This window comes from Seriola aureovittata, chromosome 6 (assembly GCF_021018895.1).
Source record: "Seriola aureovittata isolate HTS-2021-v1 ecotype China chromosome 6, ASM2101889v1, whole genome shotgun sequence".
NCBI lineage: Eukaryota > Metazoa > Chordata > Actinopteri > Carangiformes > Carangidae > Seriola > Seriola aureovittata.
The window spans coordinates 13,972,460-13,999,896 of NC_079369.1; the positions used below are offsets into that span (position 1 = coordinate 13,972,460).

Sequence of the window (27,437 nt, forward strand, 5' to 3'; positions counted from 1 at the left end):
AACGCTTATTATGAAAACAAAGTCCTTTTTTTATGTGGCAGCCTTGTTCTCCTATCACAAGAGTCACTCTCTCGATGAATTGAAAGTAATCAAATTAACTGAGCTCGCATCAATCCAGAACGCTTGTCATTTGCTGACCACAACCTCGGCTTTACTTACTTATATTGTCTGCAGGAACTTTGACAAAAGCAGGTTCCATGAGGTTGTCGGCAAGGACGAAAGCCCCTTCCTCCAAAGTATCCAGTAACATGGTGGCTGCGTGTGTTTGCTCTGTGCTATTCATGTCCTGCCAGGACTTCAAGGCCTCTGGTCGCAGAAGATTATCTACGGTGTCCACAATGGCCTGTGTCCATACAAGAAACAAACAGATACATACACAAACATAAACAAAGATACTTGAGTAACTCAGGGGGAAAAAATAGATTTTATTTGCAATCATGAGCAGAGACATGCAGACACTGAAATGAAATGGATGAAGCAGCACAACTGTGAGGATTAAAATGAACATGTTGGGAAAATAAAGAAAATAAAGAAGCTGAAAGCTTTTTTTTGTTTTTCGTATATATGAAAAGAATAATTAATGACAGATATTTACTGGGTAAGACTGAGACTCCATTGATCCTGAAGGAGAAACTGCAGACACTAGGGTCACGTCGTATTGAGCCAATGAGGTCGCTCCGATAACAGGATATTAAGAGATGGCCTGATGAACCAAATTCTCTAATTGCAAAGTTCAGCATCCGGGATGTGGAAACTTTCTTTTTCTTTGACTTCTGACCTGCAGTCAACTTGTAGTCAAGTGCCAATACTTTACTGCAGAGTAAGACCTTAAGTCTCCCCGCACAAAGCACTTAAAAGTCAGAGGGAATGTAACGTGCGATGTTCAATTTTAATTTATTTTTTTTAATTGAACTGTATCCTTCATGCAAACATTTTTCCGGCTTCACACTTTCTGCCATGAAGCTGGCTTTTCTTCTGGAAATAATCAAATCAATGTATCTAATCAGGTAATCAATGGCGGTGACGGCCGGCGCAAAGGGTGGGGTGGGGTTGGGAGGGCTGGCTAATGTGATGTTCCGTCAAGTATGGCAGATGTCAGATACTGCTGACTCAACAATCGGTGTCCCAGATCCTCTCATGCTGTCATTAGTCAAATTAATCCCGTCATTTACATCGACAAAACCTCTCTAACACAGTCGTTACCTCTGACTTTAAATCTACATGTTGTGACATTAAGAACCAAAATGATGATGTGACATTTTTTTTTTTTTTTTTTTTAAGAGAGGTGGTGCGACTACATACATGTCATTTTTTTCCCCCCCTTCCTCTCTTTTCTTTTTACGAGCGCACGGCCGTTGACTGGCTAATTAGCTCGATCCATTTTAATACCCTCCCGCAGGAGAGATCCGGATTGAGGGGGGGTGACTTTGGTGGCAGGTGGAGGACACCGATCTCCCTAATGGTAGAGAGATATATATATGGCCAAAATACTTTGATGTGTGAACCTCACCTGATAGCGTTCTACAAAAAAGGGGAAAAAAAAGATTTGACCTGACTAACCCTATTAACCAGAGAAAGCTAAAGATTTGCACCTTTAATTTATGAAACAAATGAGTAACATGACCTAAAACCTGTGCCCCTGTGAAACAAGACGCACATTTTTTACATTACATGGGATGAAAGGTCAGGTGATTGTCCCTGAAATAAAAGGTTTGACTAAATCAGGGAATTGTGTTAAATGTAATATTCAGGAGTGTTTTATATGGAAGGGAGCTCTCATAAAAAAATGAAGAAAAAAAAATGCAACAAAGCAGCAAATCCTTCAGCAAATGAATAATGAGAGGAATGTAAGAACAGGATGTTTGAGCTGTGGTGTTATGCATCCAGACGTGCAACCTTAAGTAAACACTTACAAAAGGGAAAAACAGAATGAAAAACAAAATACACCAGTGCTGTCAACGCATAGAGGGAAAAAAAACAAATAAAAAATAAAAAATAAAAAAACAGAGACATATACACATCCATGACAAGAAGCCACATCAGTAATTGGAGATGACTTCAGTTTGCCTTGGAAAGCACTTTGGGTACGATTGGTCTGTGTGTAAGGCAATTACTCAAAGAAGCAGGAAGCACAGGGAGGAGGGAGTACATGACAGTGCAGAGGGGAACATGCTGCTGAACTTGGGCTGGGGCATATACAGTAGCACAGGAACAGAGGAGGGGACGGCAGCGAGAAGAGTGGGCAGAAGCATTGCTCCAGTACCTTCATGTATGCCCTGCATGTCCTTTCTCGTTTTTGAAGCTTTTTTATTAGAAAAAGAAAAAGAACAGATAAAAAATAGAGACATAATTTGTACATGAGTTCATGAGCTTAAGTAAAGGATTTAGAGTGCTGAATGTACAAACAAACTATTCAATGATAGGTCCAGACAGTCCCCATCACTTAGTGCACCGTCTCGCGTGCTGCTGACCTGTGTACCACAAGGCTGAAGAAATAAAAGGATCTGTGCTTTGGATCACATTCATGACTGTATTTTCTTTTGAAATCCTCCTGACACATCACAGAAGTACTACGCTTGGCAGAGCCAAATTATGGCCATTACAACAAATACTACCATGAATAGAGATGTCTGCTCCTTGTCACAGTCTAAAATCATGTCTATTTTTTTGTTGTTGTTTGTTTTTGTTCTGTTTTTCTCACAACCTTCCTGACTTTGAAAAGAAAGGGAGAAAGGGACCGACTCTGTGTGACAAACTGTGACAACTACAAACTGTATTGCTGCATTATTTTTAGGGGCAAAATGAAATTCTGCATTTGACATTTAAACGTATTAACTTGTCCGTTAAGCTCCTATAAGCCATGTAAACTTTGACTGTAGGATGATTCAGCTGGGGACAATTGGTGAGAGTTAGTATTTAATGTTTAATACAGCACATTTTTGTTCATGTTTTTGGTGTTTTGCTCTGGTGGATGCGGTTACCTTGTTGAAGCTCCGTCCTGCAGAATCCTTCTCGCTGGGTCTGAGCTCCTGCAGCTGAGCATCCAGGATGTCCACCAGCTGCTCCATCAGGCGCACAGAGGAGCTGACGTCCCCGGCAAAGATGGGGCCTTTGGTGTGCTTGGCTAACTCGTTGGCCAAGTTAGCTGCATTTTCACCGCTGCGGATCTGCAGGGGGGAGAGAGAGTGAGTAATGTTCACAAGAATGCAAGAAGACAGACTTGGATGGTTCTTTACAGCCCTGTTTCTGACATCAAATCACACTTGAATGAGTCCTTGAAATGCCAGTTATGAAAAAGTGTTTTCTTCACGCCGGAGAAGTTGCCATGGTAGCAGGTTTTTTTTTTTCTTTTTCAGTGTGTGGTAACTTTTAAATTACATGCAGTGAGCAGCTTCCTACGTTTGCTGTTAATTCAATGGTACACATTATACGCAGGGTAGAAAAAACATTAACACTTCATGTAAAAGGCCTTTAACTTGGAGGCCAATGTAATAATTTCTACAGTTACATTACATGTGCCATTACTATATACAGTATAGTATCTACTTTACCTTTCACATCAACGTCTGTGCTTTATGCTTTATTTCTTCTTGATGCAGTTGGTGCGTCATGCTTTTCCTTAACATATAATTTTGCAGTTCTTTCGACTGATGCACCTGCAGTTTTACTACGGATGCTAACCTTTGCAGTTTTTTTTACAGACTTCTTTTATAGCTGACAAGCACTGCTTTCAAGCTAATATGACCCAGATTTACTGCCATCTTTGTAGCAGTGATGAAGTTACCGCAGTGTCGAAGTCCTTTTACAAGGACGTGTTTCCATAATTTCATCTACCCCCTCTGTGTTTTTTAAGAAACACATTATGCTTAGGAGGAAAACAGTCAGGCAGAGCTCATACAAACCTTCTGGGCTACTTGGTTGACCCAGTGGGAGGTACAGTTGCTGAGATCAGGGCCCTTCGGGTGCCAGGCCCCAGTGGAAAGGACACATAAATAAGAGGCTGTGCCTGACAGGGAAAACAAGAACAGAGAAGTCAAGTTTAATCAAGTCAAATCAAATTTATTTTCCCATGAAGTCCTTCACAGGGCAACAAAGGACAAGGGTGGAGATAAAAAGAAGAAACTGCACCCAGACAACATATTTACGAACATGTTAATTTCAAATGTTATCCAAATAGCCACAGAGTCTGCTTGTGTATGCACAGAAATATCAGCCCTGGCAGATACTTTGTTTTTTCACTATGTGAGTCTGCTAAGACTGTTTGAATGCTGTCAGAGGACAAATTAAACTGAAAATGTTGGATCCAGTAAATTCCAAACATGTAGAGTCACCAGTTTTGTTTCTAGAGAATAAATTTCTGGAATTCTTTCCAAAAGACTCATCGTGCCTGTTTTTGCCACAAATTTTTTTTTTAATCCCGATCCTAATTAGCCCTTATTTCACACACAATCAAATGAGGGATGCACATCTCCACGCAAGCTCCAGGAGGAACAGCTGAGCCTGCTCAACTGCAACACAGCCGTAACAGATTTGCTTAATCACGTTTTGACCTGGAATGACACAGTTAAATTCTAACACCATTACAAACTGACTTCACTGATTCCCAGCGCACCCACTGAAAGCGGTGTTTGTTACAGATAAAAAGATCGTTGTATGCAAGAATATCAGACAGATCTAACAAACTCGGGGATGTTCTCTTGGGGCGCTTCAGGTCATATTGAAAACAGCAAGCACGCGGCCCCCCCGGGGTGAGCGGGAGCCCTGTTTACCTCGTGTTCCCTTGGGGCAAGGTCGCTCCACGAGCATTCCCCTCTGGGTCTGAGGCCACATGATGTCTCTTTTCTCGGTGGCCTCGCAGAAGCGCTCAGGTAAAGGGAAGGACTCCAGGGGTGGAGGGGAAGTAGTCTGTGGAATCACAGGAGGCGGCTTGGGTGCTCCCCTGCTGCCCTCCCTGAGCCCTGTTGTGGTGGTAGCGTTGGCCACACCCCGGTGCACTGTGGTTGTTGTGGTGGTGGTTGTAGTTCTCTGAGGCTGAGGGGACGTGGTGACTTCTGACAGTGGTGGAGCTGTGGAGAAAGGCAGAGAGAGAGAGGGAGCGAGAGAGAGAGAGAAGGTAGAGTGGCATTATGTTTGGGTGGAACGGTATTATGTGATGATGAGCAGCCCAATGGGAAAAACATTATCGCTTCTATGATAGATGGAATTTGATTCTCACTGGGACAAATAATTATCAGTTTTTATGAAAACATGATGCAGTGCTGGGAATAAAAATAAAAACCTAATGGTAGTTTGACCTGCGGTGGCAGCGTAAGGTCGGTTCATTATTGTGGCACCCCTTGGGTATATAAAGTGGATTATATCAAGTATTTTGGTAAGAATACTTTGGCAGGTATTCAAACCTTGACCTCCTGGCGGTTAGATGCCCTAATGTACCACAAAACCTTAGCAGTGTGCCATGTAAGTAACATTCCTAATTTTTTTCTCAACATGTTCAACACTGTAATGCTTATACATCCAAGTATCCTGTTGTGTAAATTGCTGCTAAGTGCTTTGTGCAACAAGCGTATTTGCCTTCCCGTTGACTATGGCTTATCCAAGGCACTCAGTCTGCAGCGAACAAGACAATAATTACAGTAACATCCTCCTGCCTGGCAATCATTCTTGCCTGGGAGATTTCGTGGCATGGCTGATTAAATTTCACTAAAGCAACACAGAACCTGTATGTGTAGCCATGGTACCCGAACCTTCATTTTACAGTTGTTTCTCCCTACAACTCATACTCTGATAAAGTAGGTGTGCAGTAACTCATGCAATGCCCCCGGCAAAAACAATATGTTTCAGTCCCGAGAAAGGAGAAAATAGTGCACTCCTTACATTTAACATGAGCCACTAAGGAAAAACTATGAAGACATTTTTCATGTGATACACCAGAGAGGTGTGAGTAGCACTGTAATTACATATCATAAAAGTCGAACATGAGGGAATTTCATAGATGAAATGTTGATAAACACTAACTATTTGATATAAATCTACTACACTCCTCCAAGTGCAAAAAGAAAGTATAACCCCCCCCCCAAAAAAAATGTTGGTTGAATTTAAAGGGAGGAGCTTTATCAATCAAAGGAGCCCTGATTGGAATGCAATGCGCATACTGAATCTAATCACATTTGAGCACTTTGATTTCCTCCATTAGGCTGCCTGTAGAGCATGCAGACACTGTGAAGAGGTGCTGTTACACTGCTCGAGCTGAGCACAGTCGTTGTAAGTAGTACAACCGGCTGGTGAAAACATTGAACAGACACAGCGACAGAGAGTCAAAAGAGAGGAGGGAGTCGGAGGCAGGACAAGGGGAATACAGAGAGGGAGGGAGGGAGGGAGGGAGGGAGGGGGAGGGGGGTGTGCACACAAAGAAAACGATGACAGGAAAATTTAGAAACAACGGGGCCAAGTTGGAGAAGGAGAGGACAATTTCTGTCTTTCAGTGGATCGGAGGAGAGGCAGCCAGGCCCCAGGCACCAACACCTTCATATCTATTGCCTCCATTGGATAATGGGTTTGGCTGATAGCCCCCCCTCCCCAAACACACACGCATGCACGCGCGCACACACACACACACACACACACCCACACACACACACACACACACACACACACACACACACACACACACACACACACCACTGCTACTATCACCATAGGCCCCACGGTGTGGATGAAAGGCTTCAGCACAGTTGAGCTGAAGGGAAATCGTCTTTGAGGCTGCCTGCTACCTGTGGCGAATTAGGCTCTATTGACCAGAGGAGATGACTCTGTGTGCTCCCTCCTGGTGGGGGCTGTAGAACTACATACACACAGACACACACGCACACACAAGCAGGTGACATGAAGGTGTACACAGCTGACTGGCTGTTTTGACACTGAGCTGAAGGCAGATTTGGCTGGCTGGCTTCACCTCAGCCTCCTCTCCTCTCGTCCCTCCTCCCCTACCTGTATCCTTTTACTCAACACAGTGAAATTCTCGGCTGCACGGCCCGTCACAGTGGTTGAGAGACAACCTGTGCTTAGTGTCCTTTCAGCACTAGCATTTAGCTGGCTGGGAGAAATGCCTGTCTCTATTCTGCACCAATACCCTTTTATTGCCATAACCCTTGTTTTTTCATGACTTGCTGAGAAGACTCATAGAGGTGAAAGCATTAGTCACAAAAAAACAAAACAAAAACAAAATAAAAATCAAACACCCTTGCAAATGTCTGGTTAAGTTTACACACTACAGCATGTAATGTTCCAGCGCTGTCTAAAGGAAATGAACGCGTGTCGACATATCGGAGTGTGCAAATTATTATCATTGTTTCTTTTTAAACATCTGGGTCAGGCTTGTTTGGCAAACCTCCAGAAGATCCCCAAGAAACCGTGGGGCCCTTTACGGGTTTCTCATTTCCAAAGTATGAAAGATGATAACGATAAGATCCCAGTCTCTATGGGTGGGGAGTTTAGAATCCAGACAGAAATAAAATGAAAATGAATCGCTGTTCGGCAGCATGATTTAAGATAAAGGGCTCGCAGCTACAACCAATAAATCAAAGAGGCATCTGCTGTAATCCAAGCACATTCCTTCAGCATGTCAACTAACAACTGTATCTTGTCTACGCCCCTCACTCAAGAGGGCTGCTTGTCATAGCTCGCTGGGATGTCGAGCTCCATGCTCCAGTTACACCATGAACAATTAAACCTCTTTGAAGTATTTTTAATGCGTTTTCTTTTTCTTTTGTGGCTACCTGCTATCAACAGTGAAACTGTGGAGGTAATTAATGTTTGACTCGGTTAATACAAGGCTAGAACTAATGGGTTTGGCTCTCGCAGAGCTTTGGAGAAGGATTGCCCCAAAGCAAACTGAATGGCTTTAGCTTTGAGGAAGGGGTGTGACGTGGATTGGCTGACCCAATGCCTGTCTGTGCTGATCGAGACAGAAAAGCTGTGCTGGCATCGCTAGAAGTTGCTCTTCTCGGTGTCCATCATCATAAAATACAGCTGTACATTAAACAGCTTCATTAACGAGACACATTATGAAAAGGACATAAGTAGAAGGGCTAAAATAATCCTGTTGGGAGGTTTCATTTCATGTTTTTGATGCAAACTAATCCTCTTTCCTGTGTGAAAAAGAGGCTAATGTGAATGTAGGCTATGCGTCCCGGGGAGATTCGTGCATAAACAATGCAACCTCTCTGACCACTGCTGCTCCTGTGTACATAGCATGTCAGCCTGTAATCCTGCCAGCAACACAATAATCTTATTACCTTTATGACATAGCTTGGTTTAATTTAATCCAATGAAAGCTGGGAGGAATTAACCCATAGCTATTAAAATGGACACTCCTCGCATGCAGTCACTTCTTCACATAGATGTGTAAGTGGATAAGTTCATAAGAACAGACTGTGAGGGATGTGACTGATCTGCTGGTAGTGTTGCTGCAGCCTTTTCTCTACCTTTTGTTATTCATAACACGGACCAAATATTTCAGTTTCCCACTGTGGAGACACACTGAATACTTTCCCTGTGCAATATTCCTTTGATTATGACAAAAGAAGCAAATCCCACATTTGGGCTATATAGCGAAACCAGGACAGACTCCTTGATTATTATGTCTCTGCTGCACTCAGCCCAAGGGGAACCTTCAATTAGCTGTCATAGAGCGTGAGCACGTGGAGTGATATTCTCCAAAGTACCGCCAATAGTCAGGACAGACTTATTCATAACCTGTTTGTGTGATTCGACGCCCACACATTGTTGCACTTGAATGTATCTCAGTGGTTCTGTTATTACCACTGGGGTTATAGGTCTGAGATTGATGACAGACAATGAGACAGGAATCCAGGAGAGGAGCACGGCTTTTCGAGTGTTGTCAGAGCATATGCATACACATAAGCACTCAGGAACGAACACACACACACACACACACACACACACACACACACGCCCTGATGAGACTTTACCGGGACTCAGTAGTCATGCCGGGGTGACAAATGAGAACCGACAGCGTGTGTGTCTTTTGTATTATGCTTAATGGCTTCACTTTCAGTAGGCACCGCATGGTTGTTCATCAGGTTAATGTTTCATACACATTATCAGGTGCTGTTTATCTTGCATGGGAGGGAAAAAATGGTAAGGGAACACACATTTAGCATTTGTTTCAGCTAATTTGCCACATAAGAAGTTAAAAGAATTATTAAATCTCACTGGTCCCCTCCTCTGTCATGGAATAATCTCATGGTGATGTGAAATGAGGCTGATTAGGAGATTTATCTCTTTGTTACTGTTTTTGTGGGAGACTTATTTTGTGCTAAGGTAAGAAAAAAAAAAGGAAAAAAGAAAATCATGTCTTTTGTTCCCTGAAATGTGGCTCCTGGGTGGTAATCACCTCCTAATGGAAAAGGAATAGCAAAAGTTAACAAGTCAATGGAACCTCAAATAATTCAAAGTCTGTTTGTGCAGTTAGAAGGGGGCCATGCTCAGGCTTTGCGAAGGGACCAAGAGAATCTGGTGGATGGAAAGTAAATGAATAACCCATCAGCTTTCAAGTCATTCGGCACAGATCATAGGTTAATTGAAATAAGGTGTTGAACTGTGAAAAAACAACATGTAAATTATTCCCTCTGCTAATGCTGCTGCTGAAATATCTCTGTTCCAAACATGCATTTCACTCAGTCCTCTCTGACACAGCCTTGCTTTAAAGTTCATATGGAAATGGAGCTGTTCTTGAGTATGAAATAGTGTGATGATTTATAATGCGTTTGTGATGCATTTTGATATCTACCAATAATAACAATAATACACAAAGGAAATTGGATTACACGTCTTTCACTCTGCACTGCATTTGTAGCTGTGGAGGGGAACATGGCGTATGATTGCTTGTGTATCAGCAGTAAATATGAAGAAAGCTGAGAGAAAATTCGTATAATTTCCCATGAGTCATGTCCTTGTGAGGGTGGGTACAGTATACGTCCATGTCTTAGGGAACAAAAGCTAATAGCTGGATTATGTTATTTACTGCTGTCTCCAATATTTCTCTTTCTCACAATACAAACACATTGATTCATATGGGCACAGGCAGGCAAGCAAGAGTACACTCCCACACATACACACGCAAGCAAAGACACGCTTATAAACACTTGTACACATTCATATACACCCTCACACACAAAATGACACCAAAGTATAGAGAACAGACATAGCAGCTGCCAGACTAAAGCCTGCTTTTTTTTTTTCTTTTCTCCCCCCCTCCTTGCAGATCTCTCGGTACTGTACGTGCCTCACATTTCAAGCATTAACTCTAAGTGTGCCGAGCGGACTGATATTTAATGCCGCGCACACAGGAGGGGTGTCTATTTCAGGGGCGCTCATACACACTTGCGCGCAGATACACATCCGTGAGGTGGCACATAGAGCTGTGTAACATGGAAAGTCATGCACACCCGCACATGCATAGATTAGAGAAACGCACATAGACACAATAATCAGGCCTGTGTGAAACAAATCTCCTCAAAGGCGGGTGTCAGGGAGTGATGGGGGACCATTGTGATGTCTGGGTAATAATTCTTTTAATATGCCTTGTTTCACAGTCAGACTGTAATCAAACAAGAGACTGGATCCCCTTGGCTATTGGGCTCAGTGTAACCATAATCACCCCCCACCCCTCCTCTCTCTTTTGTGTCAAACAACTCTTTGTGACATTCTGAATCATAACCCCGGGTTTGCTGTTGCCCACATGCTTGTACGCTGTCAGCAGATCATTTGGCCACGCTGTGCACAGTAGTTCAACATCAGCGGGTAAGATGTTCCAGGAGAAGTGGTAACAAGCAGCTTGGGACTATGAGAAAACATTATCTTGAGGTGTGTTTTCTGGATGAGGGGGTGAAGAGATGGTCTTCCTCAACTGGCGACAACTGGCCCTCATGTCTTACGATGTTCAGCGCCGGAGGAGCGGCAGAGATCATGATCGGATTTCAGAGGAGACAGGTGACCCCCTGACCTCATGTGCTGAATAGCCTTTATTGCCACCAGACACTGGGTGGTTAGGTATTATCCCACGATGTAATATCAGAGATACTGTGAACAAGACTGTAAATCCCCATGGTGGGATTTCCCCCCTTTTATCGCCCCAGTTAAATTCACCCCTATATCGTAACCAAGAATGAGACCAGTGGGTCATGGTGTCGACATAATAATGTCACACTTTGCCATAAAATGGTGGTTAAAAAACCTACAAGGGAGGAATAAAGAATGGAGGCTGGCATATATGGAGATACTGTAGTCCAGCAGTAAAGAAAGAGCCCTTGTGTTGAGGATAGTGGCTTAGCATCTCAGAGCTTACACAGAACACAGCTTAAAATGTTATTTAAGTGCTATACAAAAAATCAGGAACATATTGAATTAAATCTGTCCCTGCTGTGCCACCAACAAAAAGGCCCGCCACAAGTTAAAGGTCTGCTCATTTTTAGATCTTTCAAGTCATTTGGAGCTGTTGGCTGCAGATTGTCGTGTGCAGTTAGGTGTTTAAAACCAACAGGAGTTCAGATCAACACGGAAGAATGTGAGAAAGAACCAGGAAGAAGTTGCTTATAATAACTTTATCTGAGGTAGTTTATATCAGAGGCAACTCCCCTTTTCAAAAAGTCTGTCTCAATGCGAAGTATATGCAAAATGTTTTCAGTGTAATAATATCCATTAAATATAAACTTTGTTAGCTGGTTCCGCTTGTGATAAAATATCTAGAAATATTTCTGATCCCTGATAATCATGGGTGTGACGGCCATCTTGGTGCTGTTGTTGTGTGTGCACAGTTCCCCAAAGGCACAGCTAAGGATTTACTTTAAATCCTGTCATTTAGTGTGCACTGCTCTCATTGGGCATGATTTGAACAGTCTGACCTGGACTTTAGCCGGACCTCAGGAGAGAAGCCAAACAGACGAGTACATGTGTGGACATGCGTGCCCAGAAATGCAAAATTTCCAGATGTAAGCCACAGCTCATGGATGATCATGGAAGAGGAAGACTGAAGCCAGTTATTTTTCTGGGTTTGTGAGTACACGAGGGTCTGCTAGGGTCCACATGACGTAAGTTTCGTCATCAGAGGGTGTACTTGAAGCTCCAAGGGCACTAACTGCACATGTGCTCCTCCAAGTAGACTTGAAAGACATATAATAACAACAACTACGTGTCCGTGTTGTCCGCAGCTGTCCATGTGTGCCTCTGCAAGTGAGTATAATTGAGGCTTAAGAAGAACAATGACAGTCTACAGGCAGAAGGAGGGAAAATGGAGAAAAAAAAGACAGATATTGACCGAAGAAAGACAGAAACAGCAAGACTGACTGCAATAGAGAGATAATGAAAGAGAGAGACAATAAGATGGAAGCACACAGAGAAAGAAACAACGAGAAAGAGAATATGACAGGACGACAGAAAAACAAAAACAGAAAGGGTGATTTTCCACATCAATACCCTCTCCTTTCACACCAACTGTGTCCACTTGGGCAGCTGACAGGGGATTGGGGAGGGGGTTGGGGCGGGGGGGGGGGGGGGGGGGGGGTAGTTGTTGTCAAGGCAAACAAACAAATTGGCCGTTTTTTTAATACATCCTGATCCCTGCTCTTGTGCCACTGCAGAGCATGTAGGAGACAGAAGTCTCTGCCATTTTACCTGACCAACTGAGATGGCTGTGGAAACCTGATGTCTCTCTCTCATATCTCTCTCTCTCCATCTCCATCTCTCTCGCTCTCTGTGCCTCTGTTTTCTCTCTAAATGTTCCCGTGCACAAGTCGACCTCATGTAGGCACAGCAGAAGACAGGGATGAATCATGGTGATGCTTATTTGAGAGTTGTATATTCATCAGACTATAAGAGGTAGGCTCTCTGGGGTGACTGCTAATGCGTATGACTCACGAGCATCTGTAACAGCTGAGCATTTGTGCATTGTAAAGCACTTTCATAACACACAACTATAGGGCATTGTTTTGACCACATGCAGAGTTTTGTAAGCTAATTGGCAAGTCGCTTCAGTGACGGTACCTTATAATTTCAAACAAATTGGGTCATTCTCCTCCTCACAATCCCCACTTGCAAATGTATAATTTGAGAGCGCTGCAAAGATTGAAACTGTATGCAAATGTATTGACATTTCAACAATTAAAGAGGAGGTCTTGATTTGCGTGGGTGTTAAGAGCAGCCCGGGGGCTTTTATACGGAAGTGATTCAGAATGTAATTTTGCGACAAGGGATAAATAAAAGGTTTCCGAGTCTCACCTGTGTCCCATCGAGGCAGAGAATAAACTCTGTTTGTGCATACTTCTGGTAAAAAAATAGCTTTTGATATGCTTACTCAGTGGTTTGAGGCCACATTTTAGAGCTTGGCATGAATAAACGGTCCATAGAAATGGGTGTATAATGAGTTTTCTCTGGGAATACCTCATTTAAATCAATTTAATCATCTCACCTACAATATGCGACAAAGGAATATGTTTTTCTATTAGCTCCTATATGCAAGACGGAAAACCGGCATGGAGCCACGGTTAAATGAGTGGATTATTGCGCTGTTGGTCAAAGCCAAAAGAGGGACTTACTGACCCATTTAATGTCCACTTCCAGTGGAGCCGCCTGTTGGATGTGACCCCATCCACTCCTCAATAATCCTACAAGAGATGATCTTGCCTCGACACGAGCAACGTTATTGGACTTGACAAGAACCCAACTGTCTGCCACACAGGCTCTCAACATCACTTTGATGTGATTGCATTCCATGACGAAGCGAATCATGTGACAGACTTGTTTGTGCACTTGAAAAAAAAAAAAAAAGGAAGTAGGAAGTGCAGAGCACAATGGCAAATGCATACAGCATCAGTCTCGCTCCCCGCAATTACATTGTTGACTCATCCTCAGTGCATGCTTTGAAATTCTCTTGAAGAAGAAAAATCTGTGGTTAAATTAAAAACCTGCAGATCCTTTTTTTTTCTTTTGACGAAAAAAGTCAAACAATTAACACAGCTCTAGCATCTACATTAATAATTAGCCATGCTCTGTTGTATTAACAATGCTTTCTGCATGTTAATCTGCTAAGCTTTCACATGACGTGCTTGCAATAATTTGAGCAAAGCTGAAATATTCTTTTCTTTTCTCAGTTTTCCATCGTTTCATTTTTTTTTATCTATAGCAGAGCGCTGCTTCAAACACGTTACTTCAACTTTTAACACCACAAAAGCATTCTGATAGCTCGTTTCAGTGCTTAGTGAAGCAGACATGAAGAAATCACAGAGAGGGCGTCCAGTGACAGCCAGAAAAAAGTGCCATCATTTATGTGCCAACATCAGCCATGTGGGAGGACAAGTTTATTGACATCTTGATGATCATCCTGGACCATTCTCCCTTGCACCCATCGACTGCAACTCAACATACATTAGTCAGCAGCAGGGGCCAGGCCCACGTCTCATTTGTCAAGAAAGGGGAACAGAGTCCTTATTGACATTAAAATAAAGATGTGTGAACACTGGAGCAAATACAGTATTTCAGGAAGAGCATGTCTCTGAACATATTGGGCAGGAAGTGACATGGGTACCTCTTGGTTGCTTTCGGGAGGTCTGACTGGGTGAGTAAGTTTCTCATGCACACGAATGCACGCAGGCACGACACGCGATGATAAGTGGAATGTATTCTTATTTCGGGGCGGATCCTTTTAAAGCCTCTTTTTTTGCTATTGGTAATCAGCGTCCATTCACCAAATGAATGAATCAATTGAGCGTGAAGCTTGTCTATACACAGCTTATTCCAAGAATCAATAACAGCCAAGCTGAAAATAAAGGCCGTTGCGAAGGCTGTTGCTTGGCTGCTTAATAATCAGTTAACCGCATATAAACACATAATGGCATGTAAAGACATGCTCAAATTTATTGTTATTAGATAGCAGAAAAGGTGATATTATGACCGTTTTTACAGACACTGGTTAAAATTGGCTCATTTGAAAATCTCTGTCTATGTGCGTGAAATTATTTTTCGGACATGACTAAAATAAGGAGACCATATTTTGTCTGTGGCATATTCCTGAGCTGTTCTAAATTTATTTGTTACATGCAAATATTAAATTTTAAAAATCTTCTAACTTCAAACACGCTATTCCGAGTTGGAGAAATATAAAAAAGGAACTTTTTTTTTTTTTTTTTTTATCTTGCTCCTTATGGTTGTTGCAGTATTTTACTCTCTGCATATTAATTCTGTTTTCAAACCTGGACTTTGTTGCTGTAAAGCTTGCCGTGGTGTGGCAAGATTGATGCTGTTCCACTGGCTGAACCCAATTTAGCCGCCCAAGCCCATGTCCTATCTATGCGAAAGTGGACGAGCAAACACATTAATAAATATTGAGCTCTTGGATAATCTGGGGAAAAGTTGCATGACCTCCGTGGCTCATCACTGACTGTGTTGAACATTACGTGGACTTAGAACTCTGGGTGTGGAGGGGATTAGGATAATTACTGTTATTATAGTCTCAGTGTAAGGACTATCGCAAGCCTAGGCTAGCATCCCCTCAGCTCTTGACAGCTAAATTAAAAACATACACTGCTGGTATGACCCTGGATGATTGATCCTTCTCCCTTGTGTCTATCATCTCTTTCTCTCTTAGACAGAACCATGAATCCTTATACTCCGTCTACAGAGTGTGTGTTTTTTTTTTTTTTTTTAATGGCCGATGGAGATTTGGAGTTCCAGCATCACTGGGGGAATGATCTAACCTTGCCCCAGGCAAGACTTTGCACCTGTCCAGGCATGTATGTTTCCAGAGGTGAGGGTATATTTCTCTCTTCCTGTCTTACAGTCTCTGAAAAAAAAATGCTAGCAGGGGTCCCTCGAGCTTTAGTACCAGAGACTCACTGATCACCCGGAAACCTCCCCAAATCCCCACGATACTGATCCCTTATGATATAGTAACTGGCTTCGAGGTGTTGTTTACCACAGAGCCCCACTCGCTTCGCCCCCCGAGATGCTTTCCTACACTCCAAAGCTTCCGTAACATATCTAGCACATATTAGATTCTAAATTAAAAATCAGTCGACTGTGACACTTGATACATAGATGGGGAATATCAAAGTGCACTTGACAGCAACTGAAATCACAATTTCAGCAATGCAATTTAACATTATTGTCTGCAGGAGAAGTGATAAGGGGGGGTGGGGGGGTGCTGGGGGTGCTGGGCTCTTACCATGTGCTGGATCAGGTGGGCCGAACTCCAGATTGTACCTTAGGATGTAAAAATTATTCCACACATAGAGCTGGTTATCTCGCGGATTGTAATCCACAGCTGCAATGTACTGGTACTGGTTGGGAAAGTGGATGTCAACGTATTCCCCACGGTTCTGTTTGGTATTGTAAATGTAATCGATCAAGCTCTTGCTGACCTCGCTCTCATTGTCTTCATAGGTGGAGCGGACCACATACAGTACTCCACAAACCATGAAGGCATTGGAGGCTGAGCGCTTGTCATAGGCCGTGTCCCAGGTAGCCTCAAAACGTAGCGTGTAGGGGTTCAACTGGCTGATAACCATCATGCCGTTGTTCTGCTCTGTGGCGTAGATCACCCACAGCCCGTTCTCGTCTACCGCCAGGTCAATGTCTGTTTTTCCACCCCACTTGTAGGGGGACGTGTCGTGGTAGTTGGCATTATTGATGATCGCCTCGCCGCTTTTGATTCGAGTCCGCAGGTCGAACTTCACGATGTTGCGCGTGCGTTCCTTGTTGAAAAACACGGCCCCGTCGTAGACCACGAATCCAGTCCCATCCACCCGGTGGGGCAGCTTGTAGGTGATGGTCTGCCGGGCGTTTTGGAAGTCATCCAGGGACGAATACTCAATGAGAGTGTCTGTCCTGTAAGGAGTCCACGGCATGAAGTAGATTTTGTCGCCGGCTTGCAGTGGGTCTTTGCACCAGGCACCAGCTTGTTGCTCCGCTTCAAATAGAAAGGAAGGATCACCGACAGCTTTCAGAGTCCCAGGACAAAGAAAAACTAGTAATGGGAGAAGAGTAGAATAAAAAAACAGGCACAGGTTAACATGTGAAAAATGAGACCATGTGAAACTAGATGTAATATCGACAAAAAATCTCTAATGTCTTCATTTTGTTTTACAGGTTGTCCACGAGGAGTGGGGACAAACACACATTAAAGAGTGGCCAAAACACAACTAACAGCTATAGCCAATATTCACAAGCAGCATAAGGATTTTGGTTTTGTGCATAGAAAGAAAAAAAGAAATAGGAAAGTTATTAAGCATAATGTTTAAGTATATAAGTAGTCTGAAACAAAAAGAAGCTTGGCCTCAGACATTTACTGTTGGGAATAGAACACAAATGAGGGGAAATAGAACAGAAACAAAACTGAACAAAACAATTGGTCCTGTAAACAACAACTAAAGTCACATGGCAACGGACGGGAGAGGTTATGAGAGAGCAGGAGTCGGCAGAGTCTGCAAAATGTTTGTGTGTACTTAGATGTGTCTCGGTTACACCACCTTTTCTAGGGTATACACCTGAGAGGCTTGTCATTACGGAGTGGTGCAAATGTCACAACCATTAAAATTTAAAAAACTTTCATTAAGGGTCTCTTGAGGTGTGTTGGTTGTTGAGGAGGCATAGGAGGCATAAGAATCAAGAGAGAAAAGAGCAGCAAGTGGTCAGGTGAGAATAATGGGGAGAAGAGTGGGGGGGGGGGGGCTTGGGGAGCAAAGGGACAGTAGAAAGCAATAGCTTGAAAAAAGGGCCAAGAAACACCGTTACCATGGCATGCTATGGAAAAGGGTTTGGAAGCCAGGCAATATGAGATTCTGCTGAGTAGAAAAAGCACCCAGGGAGAATGAGGAGAGGAAGCCCCTATGGACTGCAGCCAATACACCCCCATTTACATCTTTTGGCTGCTTGTGTGCTGTCTTTTTTCTTTATGGCCAGCCTTACTCCTCTTGTTGCTGTTAACGTTACAGCTGGGGGGTTCTATAGCTAACGTCTGCGATGGGTTTGTAGGGGCCACCATGGGAAAATAGGTAGTTTACAACCAGATGCCACAAAACAAGGAGCTAGGGTTTGGATCGTGTCTGTTATTTACCTTTTTGCTCCACTTCTATTTTAAGCGTTGGAAGAGAGAATGAAAGGGGTGCAAGGGGAAAAAAACAGATTAATATGAATTAACTGTCATCGCTACGATTACATATGCAGAAACACGTTATGAGACATGTACAAAGACAGGTACACCTATTTAGAGAAAGCAGGGAAGTTTAAAGAAAGTCGACACACAGCCGCCAACGACCTGTCTTTAAAAAAAAAAAAACGGTCAGATTAGAATATCGAGAATGGTCTGATCTCATTTGTGATCATGACCAATCGTCACAACTGGTTTATAGCACAGTGGTGGATGGATTTTTTGTTTGACGTTGGCCAACTGCCTGTGACTATGTAATATCATCGATGGCGACTTCAGTCAGGTTCAACATCTGACATTCACAACTAAAGGATATTTGATTTTTGTTTGATACACAGCAAAGCGATTCTGGGATTCATTTTGGAAATAACAGACGAGTCAATAGAATGATCTCCTTTTAGTTATAAATATTGTAAATAGGATTATAGATTAAGAAACACATTTTCAGAGACTCTACTGAGCCATTGTTGTTCTGTCCTGTGGATTTTACAGCAGGAAAGTGTGATTTGCTGCATCGTTTCAATGATGCATGTTAAATATAAGTTCACTTTGCGTGACCCTGGTTTGTTTGAAAAGCCAAACTAAGATGCTCAAACTTTAAATCTACCCACCACCATGAACCAGGCCGGATTCTGTGAAAAAGACAGCTGTTAGTTTTTCGTTTTTCTTTTTAGTAGTAATAGTAGTAGAGTAATAGAAGACTAATATTTTTGCTGCATCTATATCTTTAAAAGTAAAAGAATACAAAAAAAAAATGTAATTCCATAATGGACCAATGTCACACCTGACTACTAACAACAAGTCTCTGCATTACACTAATCTAACTCAGCCATATGCACAGACAATAAAACAACCTAACTGTGGCCTTATCAAGGAAGCAGGTAATCAGTGTAAATCACTGGAGCAAAATACATTAATATAGACTATGTGCACACACTGTTGAAACATGTATTTAATTCCATATTAAACAACACTGTTTAATTTTGTTGAGTCATTTTGCACTTTCCAATACAAATCTGCGATAAATTAGCCAACACGGGCACATTCAAACAAGGCACTCTGAAGGAAACTACACTAGGAATCATTACGCAGTCCATTAACCTGACATTTCAGTGGCGGCTTTATATAAAACATATCACAAGACTTAAAAAGTTTTTTTTCTTTTTTTTTTTCTTTTTTTTTTTTTTTAAAGAACACCATGTGCATTAGCATTGCATGAAAAGAACCAGCTTATTTTTAACTGTAACAACAAGACTGAACATTTAAGACAAGTCTACAAAGATGCAAAATATTCTTCAGAAAAGACATTTCTCAGGTTAGTCTAAAGCCCAGGTCAGACTATTGACTGGTGGAGACAGTTCAGCTTAACAACTGCTCTGCTCGCTGCTCATTTAGCACGTTGTTGACAAAATGCGAGGGAACAAAGACGGGCATCAAAGAAAAGTAAATGAAGTCATTCAATAACCACATAGTGTACCACTATGTGTACACAAAAGCTGGAGAAAAAATGTTATTAGAAAAATGTTCAGCCGGTTTTTATTACCTGGTACTGAAGCTATTTAACAGAGAATGTAGGTTATTGATTTTAAATGTTATGAAACTTCTTTGACATAATGGTAACTTCTAAATTAATGTGGACATTGCTATTTGACATCACTTTATTTGAGATTCATTCTTTCAACAATACAGTAACTGATTGAAGCAGTGGAGATGCAGTGGAGATGGTAATCTCACAAGAACAGGCTGCATACAGCAGTTCTTTTGCCCTTGATCCGAGCTCCTATTGGTTTTTTGCGGCGTCCTTCTCAGATTTCAGTCTGATGGCTCGTACTTTGAAATACTAAATGCATACATTTCAGGCCGCTTTGCACCATGGGATAATTTGAGCAATCATAAATTAGGTTCCTCTTGAATCCTGCAACCCTCGAGCTCCAATTAGTGCCGGTTCATATCGGAATTTAAATCTGTTGTAATTGTTGAGTCTGACCTAGGCTTCAGTGGCAAAAAAAAGAGATTCAGAAGGATCTGTAAATAAACGCACGCCATTCTGCAGAAGAAATACAAATGTCTTGCAGCTAACTAAGAGATCAGACATGGATAGGAAGCAAACAAATTAATAGCAGTAGAGCTCTCAGAAGCTGCCTCAGCCACATGAAACAGAGGAGCCGAGAAGAGGACAGAGAGAGATGGCGTGAAGGAAATCTGGAAAGAAAAGGAGAACACATGACGGAAGACCTGATGGCGTTAGTGGAAGTGTAAAAATTGAAATAGCAATCAGTGTGATCAGAAATCAGTCAGAGGATGAAGAGAGTGAGTCAGATAGCCGCGGAGGTTTCCTGCAGATTGCACAGGGAAGAGAGTCAGTCACTTTTAATTTAGCAACATCAAAACAAACAAACATGAGACACATCCCAACCCGCACTAACCCCACAGACCCTAATCATCTCCCACTCAACACACTTTCTAGGGAATTCCTGCTTTCTACGAACTATTACTGATCAAACTATTAAGACTGTTAATTATCAATATTATTAATCAGGTGTTCCGTCTTGATATGGACGTCTCCAGTCAACTGCAGGCTCAGTTAGTGGCTCCAGTGTTGAATTAAAGCATTATGTAAACTACACTGAATAAAAATAAGGGATAAAAGTGAATACAAAAACAAAAACACCAAAGGGGACCCGAAACTCATGCTGTTACAGCTTAACTCCAGTTTTCATAATCTGGCCACCGCTGCCACATGGAGCTGAGGGTTTACTTGCATGAGCATGTGTTGAAAAATGAAAATATAAGCACTGAGAACTGTTTATGCCCACCAGCACAATTCTACAGTTTTATAAAGGCAGGACAGGCATGGCAACTTTTTTTTTTTTCGTCACCATTATAAAATAGCTTGCACAGAACTGGCTTAATGAAGAAATGTCTAGGCTTTTATGTTGCCCAATTCAAGCTATTACTAGAACCAATTCAGCAGGTGAGTCAGTGCCAGGTGAAGGCAAAATTTACTTCCTTGGCTGGAACATGAAGATAATGTTGCTAATGAGGGCAGTTCATGACAAGAACCAAATTATGAAGCCAAAAGGATGGGAATGGTGGAAATGTAGGCAACTTGTTGCAAAGGCCACTTGCACAGAAGTGAAAAATCCTAAATTGCTTGTGTGATTATGCAAAGGCATAGACAATAGAATGAATAAATGAAATACCATATTACATTCGGTCTGTGCCAAAAAAGCAACTGTTTATCACATTATGTTATTAAACTGCTTGCTGTATTTCACGGGGCGGATAGACTTTGAGGGGCAGTGGTTACTAGTCAAAATGAGGACACTGTCTGCGGTCCAGTCGCTGATCAGCTTAATGGGGATTTAATACGTTTTCTTGCAAAAACAACTTCTAAAGTCTTGTATCCCAGCAAATCCAGGGGATCCTAAGCTCCTGATTCACTGCAGTGTTTTTAATCACAAATCGTGACATTTGGCATATGATCTATTTCATCAGAAAACTAGAAAACTGTGCTAAGGTCTTTGCTATCCCATCTGAAAACTGCAGTAAGGGTTTACTCTGGTGTGGAAAAGCTCAGTAAATCTTCCCCTATGATTGCCTTTTTTCTGCGTCAGTCTGACTTTACAAAATGATCCTGGGTATATGGATTCTTATTTTGGGGAAGAGGAGACAAAGGATTGGTAGGAGGAAAGCAACAAGACATGGAACTTGCCTATAAATCACAATCTATCACAGTTTACAACAGGACTTGAGTGGGAAAGGCTGGGCTGGGCTTGTGTGGACTGGATCAGACTGGGAGAACACTAAGCACTTACCAGGGCAGTTGCGATAGGATACATTCTGTGTTCTTGGTCCTATTCTGGTTGGGCATGGACCTTGAGAAGCAAAAAGACGGGGCTACAGACATGCATGTTTGAAACTGCTTAGAGTGAAGTGAGTACGTGTTTGGAATTGTTTTGGTTTGTTTTTTTTTGTTAGACAGACTTCACCAGAACTGGGAGTCCTTGGGCAGAAGTTTATTTTTCACCACACTCTCCTTGGTGCAAGAGGGAGGCAAAAGACAATCATAACAGTGGGTGGACATGAGTGCACCTTGAGGCTAATCCTACTATTAAGGTTTGAGGTAACACAGCAAGACATAGGATCAATACTTCACTTAACTATGAGGCAAGTAAGAATAAAAACAACAAAAAAGAAAAAGAAAAAACAAGCAGTTAGGCATTTAAGGCAGAGGCTACAGGATTTGGATTTGCTCAATAAGGTGGTTCAAATACTCATTATTGCTCATTCCATTTTTAATTACAGGTCCTCAAAGCCTTGGATAGGTTAACCTTTAAGTTGTAATGAGTTTCACCATCTAATGATGTTCACTAATGCATACGGATTCAGCACTGAGGGTAAGAGCTTGGACGGGTACACTGATAATGAGCAATGTTGAAGTGATGTGTTAAATATAAAAAAGTAGAGTTGAATAAAAGTGCATTATTCATATTTAGGCTTAATTTCCTGTTTCAGTGCATTCAAAACTGAAACAAATCTTAAAGCATCATCAGTGTGTAAAACACTCATTTGAATCTACAAGAGCTGCCAAATACTATCCTCCCATCACTCCCACTCTAATTATTTCAATTCCACCTGATTAGTGATTCTGGCAATTCATCTAAATCTTTGTCATTAATCAGTTTGTAAAGGTTACACGGGGGAATTTCCTTCACAAATTGCAAATGAACATGGCAGCTTAAAGGACAAAGGGGAATTTTAATGCAAAGGGCAATCTAAAGATTGTTTGGGAGCTCAATTGCAATGAATATTTTAGCATCCACGAAGGAGACAAAATGTTAACACTATCTCTTTAGATGAAATATTACCTTGTTGACTTACGAGTGGAGACATTCTGTTCAGTTACATAATGAAACATCTGTTAACATATTTCAACACCTGTTGTATGGATGTGTATTAAGCCATCGAGGTGAGCTGTGTTTTCGCCTGATAGACTTCTCCGCACATGGCTTGAGTAATGAAACACCCGCTTGCCATCACGGAGAGTCAGCACGACTTCCTCTACCCTCCCTATGTTCTGCTACCACATAACCAGGCTCGTTGATCCGCTGGAAACACGGTGAGCACATCAATAATAAAGGCAGTACAGAAAAGGACCAAAGGGTTTTACAGGTCATATTTCATGAAAAGTTCATGGTGTGACACAGATGGAAGAAGAGACAGAGGAAAATGGTGCTGGAAGGTGTTGCAGACGAGGAGAGCAGACTGTCTGAACAAGGCAGAGGGAAGAAATGGGACAGGATATGATATGTCACGAAAAGAGAGAGAGAGAGAGAGACAGAGAGGGAAAAGAAGAGAGAAACTGAGGATGTGAGGGTGGGGGAAAGGGAACGAGGGAAAGTTTTCAATTCATGACAGAAGGGTCATACTTACTGTAGGGCACACACTCATACTGGACCTCCAGGTATTTGTAGGTTCCTGGGCAGGGGTCAGGGAAGACGTCTGAACCCGTGATCACAATGCACTGGGTCCGATTGTTGCATCTGTCAAGGGGTAAAACGGAAACACATTTAACAACCAATGAACACTCTTGTGCCTAAATACATCATTACTAGTATTTTCAATCGAAGTACACCGCAGAAGGTATTAAATGCAAAAATGCCAACACACTGTGAACATGTGGAGCACAGACTTCTCCATAATCCAAAAGCAAATGTTCTTGACTCACGTTCAAGGAGTAAAATATTCAAATTCACCAACAAAGAAGTTAATAGCAAAGATAACGGTGAACTGCTGTAACCAGGGAGCGATGCTATTTAGTCCGCTAACAGTAAAGTCAGGGCCAACTCCGCTGCTTTGAACTCAGCACTGACCTCCGTGTCCTCTCTGCTATGTGTATAGTGTAAAAGAGGTCATTTGTGCGCTTTGTGCGTATTGTTCTGAGTGTCTTTTCTCAAGAGCTCAGATAATCTGTATGAATGTGTGTAGGCCAATGGCAGAATCCAAAAAGGCCCCTCGCCATAACGCAGTATTACCTGTCTAGTCAATAACTGCCCAACAGTGGAATACATTCCTTGGTTTCTGAATGAATCTTTCATTTACAGACAGTTTTGCGCTTTAACTGCTCTTCGACATTGTCCCTGCTAGTTGTGATCAAATCCAAAACAGCTCCTGCATGTGTATGCGTGTGTGTGCGTGTGTGGGTGTGCGTGCACGTGTGTGTGTGTGCACGTGTGTGTGTGTTCATGTGGTGTTACACATATAAGTGCTTTCTTGCAATTAAAAAATAAATAAATAAATAAAGAAAGAAATTTGGAGATAAATTAAATGTATATGTGCGGGGAAAAAAAAATCGATGCAGTAAAATACCAATGGATACAGATAAAGCCTTATTGATTTATTGATTGATTTATTGCCTTGTTTTACAATTGCACACAGACCTCATGTGATTTCACCTCACCCCCCGCCCCCAAACCCACTGGCGTCCAGTGGGGCGCATTTGCACGGGCTAAACAAAGTCTGTGTGTTTCACTCAAATGTCCCGACTTATTGATCATAGCTTGCTCCTTCTCTGAAAGGGTCTACATGCTGAGTAGCTAGATGAGCTTCTTGAATTTGCACCCAAAATGCCATCAAAGGTCTCATTAATGATTACCACTGCAGCCTCCATAATTTTAGACCCAGAAAATACCAAAGAGCTAATCAAAACTAAGTCTGAAATTAGATTTTTTTAAGAAAAAAAAATGTTTCTGCTATCATGCAGTATATCTGTATTTCTTTGCCATTTTAACCAGCCCCTTGCAGCAGAGTCAAGAGTTAATTCTGGCCCCTGCCGTTAACATCTGGAGAGCAGACATTCTAATTGAGCCTGTGGTGTGCTCTGAGGCTCGGGGAATTGCAGGTGACCACCCTTTTGCTGTACTGAAATCATGATAATGACATCAATACCCCGAGCAAGCCGTATTCGCTACCAAGGGGACTTAAAATTCTATTGGCAATGTGAGGAGCCAGATCAATAACTCTGTTCTGCTGATTTAGCAGGGACCAGAGATGATATTTGTTTCTTCTTATCACAGACCTGTGCGCCCATTTACAGCAGATCATTGGAAAATGTATTACTGGTTGCATTGTGTTGTGCTTTGGGTTTTGCCTTTGCTTTGGGCTGCTGAGGTAAGCTCATTCCACCGTTGGGGAACTGCAAACAAGAACAGTCTGGACTGAGATTACCTCGTGTGCAGGGAAAGCCACGCCAGACGATGTTCCTTGGAGGGACACAATGGCCGAGAAGGAGCATAAGCCTGTATGGTGCGCCCTTTTAGGTTGATAGAAAACCAGACGCGCCACCACATTCTGGACCATCTGCAAGGGTTTCACTGTGCGTGAAACCATTACAGATGGTCCAGAATGAGTCCACACTACTTCCATTACTACTTCCTTTCTTCTGTTCTATTTCTTCCTATCAGCTTGTATGCCAATTAAAACTGTTCACACATTTATTTTTTTTTCCAAATACAGTTGACAGAGAGCGGTTTTTGTTTTTGCTTTGGCAATGTTTCTACAGTGTATTATATCACATAGTCATTTGTGTTATTATGTAGCCTATTTGAATGTTGATGTTGGTTTTTTTTTTTTTTAAATGTGTGAAGTATGTGTAAAAAATTATGTCTTTCATGTCTTTTCAAAAACATTCTAAATTCATTTACAACTTTTTAAAATTTCAGCAAGATATATATATATATATATATATATATATATAATTTTTTTATTTTTATTTTTGCAATGTTCATGGCAGTAGCCATAATAACACATATTTGTGTCTACGTGTCTGTGTGTGCATCTGTGTTTAGTGAAGGTCTCAAGGGGCATTTCACGTTATTAATGACCTTCACGTGCGATAACAGATGAGAATATCAGCATATTGTATTTGTTTTTATGGAAATGAATTACTGTTTTGGAATTAAAACATGCATCTCATGCTGGGCCCATAATGCGCTGCTTGTTTTTGTGGGTAATATTTCATGACTCTGCAGTACTTTCCATATATTATTTGGTCACTTTGATGATTCTGTCCCGTTTGCTCATGCATAAGCATATGATGCAGGAGCAATATAAATTACAGTGCTTTATCTAACAGATTCCAATGAGACCGGGAAATGAATGCGTGGTTTATATCAGGCATATGAAACAGAATGATATCAAAAATAAAATTCATGACACTAATGAGACATAGACCTGCCATCGTTTCTCAGGCAAATCTATTAAACAACAGGACATAAGCACTGGGGAAAAAATACCTCATATTTCTTTTGAAACAATGTTGACATAAGTGTTGATAGCTCTTTCTGATATATTGCCCTAATTTTACAGCTGTGGAGCAGGGGCGCCCTGATCTATGGGATTGTGCGACTCTGATTCCGTCTCATCTGTGAAACCTCGGGCATCTCTTGAGACCAATTGAAAAGGCCCTAATGACTTCTTCTATGCATAGACCCAGCCCTCGGATTGAGAGAGAGTATGTAATTGAAATTCTTCCCATAAAAAGTTCAGCATTTGGGCCTGCCAGGGCACAGGTCTCAAAGTGCACACTAATTAAATACATGTAAAATATGATATCTCTGACTATCTTTTGATAGTCTGAGGCTATATAGTAATTAATCATGTACATAATGAATATCAAGTCAAAGGAAGCTTTTCTCCACTTTTCTCCAGAGTGAAACATTATATTTCTATAAATACCTAGACTGCTCAACAGGATTTTACTGAAGCAAAAGTGGAAAGATTACTAATTTATTTTATCTTGTAATGCAAGAGAAAGAATAATGAGCCTGTTGGAAAAGGAGCTCAGTGTGAAGATTTGAGCGAAAATTGTCGTTACCTAATTTGCTGCGAGGACATTATCTTATTGTTTGCTGATATTTCTGTTTTAGCTCATATCAACGAAAGGATTCAGTAAATAGATACAGCTACGTCTTTCATTTTATGATATTTTTACCTCTGTATACAAAAATATTTAGCTACAACAGGAAAAATGTTCTCTGAATGTCAAGAATAATCCCAAAATATTTTCTTCTTTAAGCAATACTAAAATAAGTGCAGGAAAGAGCTACTCTGTGTTAATCACAGTGAAGTATTCCAAATGTAATCCCATCACATCTCTGACCTTTTTGGGAGATGCAGACATCAGTACAATTAGAGTGTCATAGAAAACGCTGCT

The 27,437-nt window shown here is 41.7% G+C and overlaps 1 protein-coding gene across 42 annotated transcripts in view; it reads right to left on the minus strand.

Moving 5' to 3' along the window:
- adgrl2a (adhesion G protein-coupled receptor L2a) overlaps positions 1 to 27,437 on the minus strand; it is a 116,768-nt gene that overhangs the window by 19,696 nt on the left and 69,635 nt on the right. For 21 of the 42 annotated variants that reach the window (XM_056377877.1, XM_056377874.1, XM_056377875.1 and 18 more), the window contains 9 exons: positions 23,657 to 23,766; positions 22,039 to 22,098; positions 18,128 to 18,142; positions 16,238 to 17,038; positions 4,770 to 5,066; positions 3,903 to 4,006; positions 2,982 to 3,167; positions 2,264 to 2,302; positions 160 to 343 (listed from right to left, as the gene is read on the minus strand). In XM_056377877.1, the coding sequence (XP_056233852.1) occupies positions 160 to 343; positions 2,264 to 2,302; positions 2,982 to 3,167; positions 3,903 to 4,006; positions 4,770 to 5,066; positions 16,238 to 17,038; positions 18,128 to 18,142; positions 22,039 to 22,098; positions 23,657 to 23,766 (1,796 nt within the window). The remainder of the gene's footprint in view (positions 1 to 159; positions 344 to 2,263; positions 2,303 to 2,981; positions 3,168 to 3,902; positions 4,007 to 4,769; positions 5,067 to 16,237; positions 17,039 to 18,127; positions 18,143 to 22,038; positions 22,099 to 23,656; positions 23,767 to 27,437) is intronic. The other 21 variants (XM_056377909.1, XM_056377908.1, XM_056377879.1 and 18 more) reach the window with 5 other exon arrangements.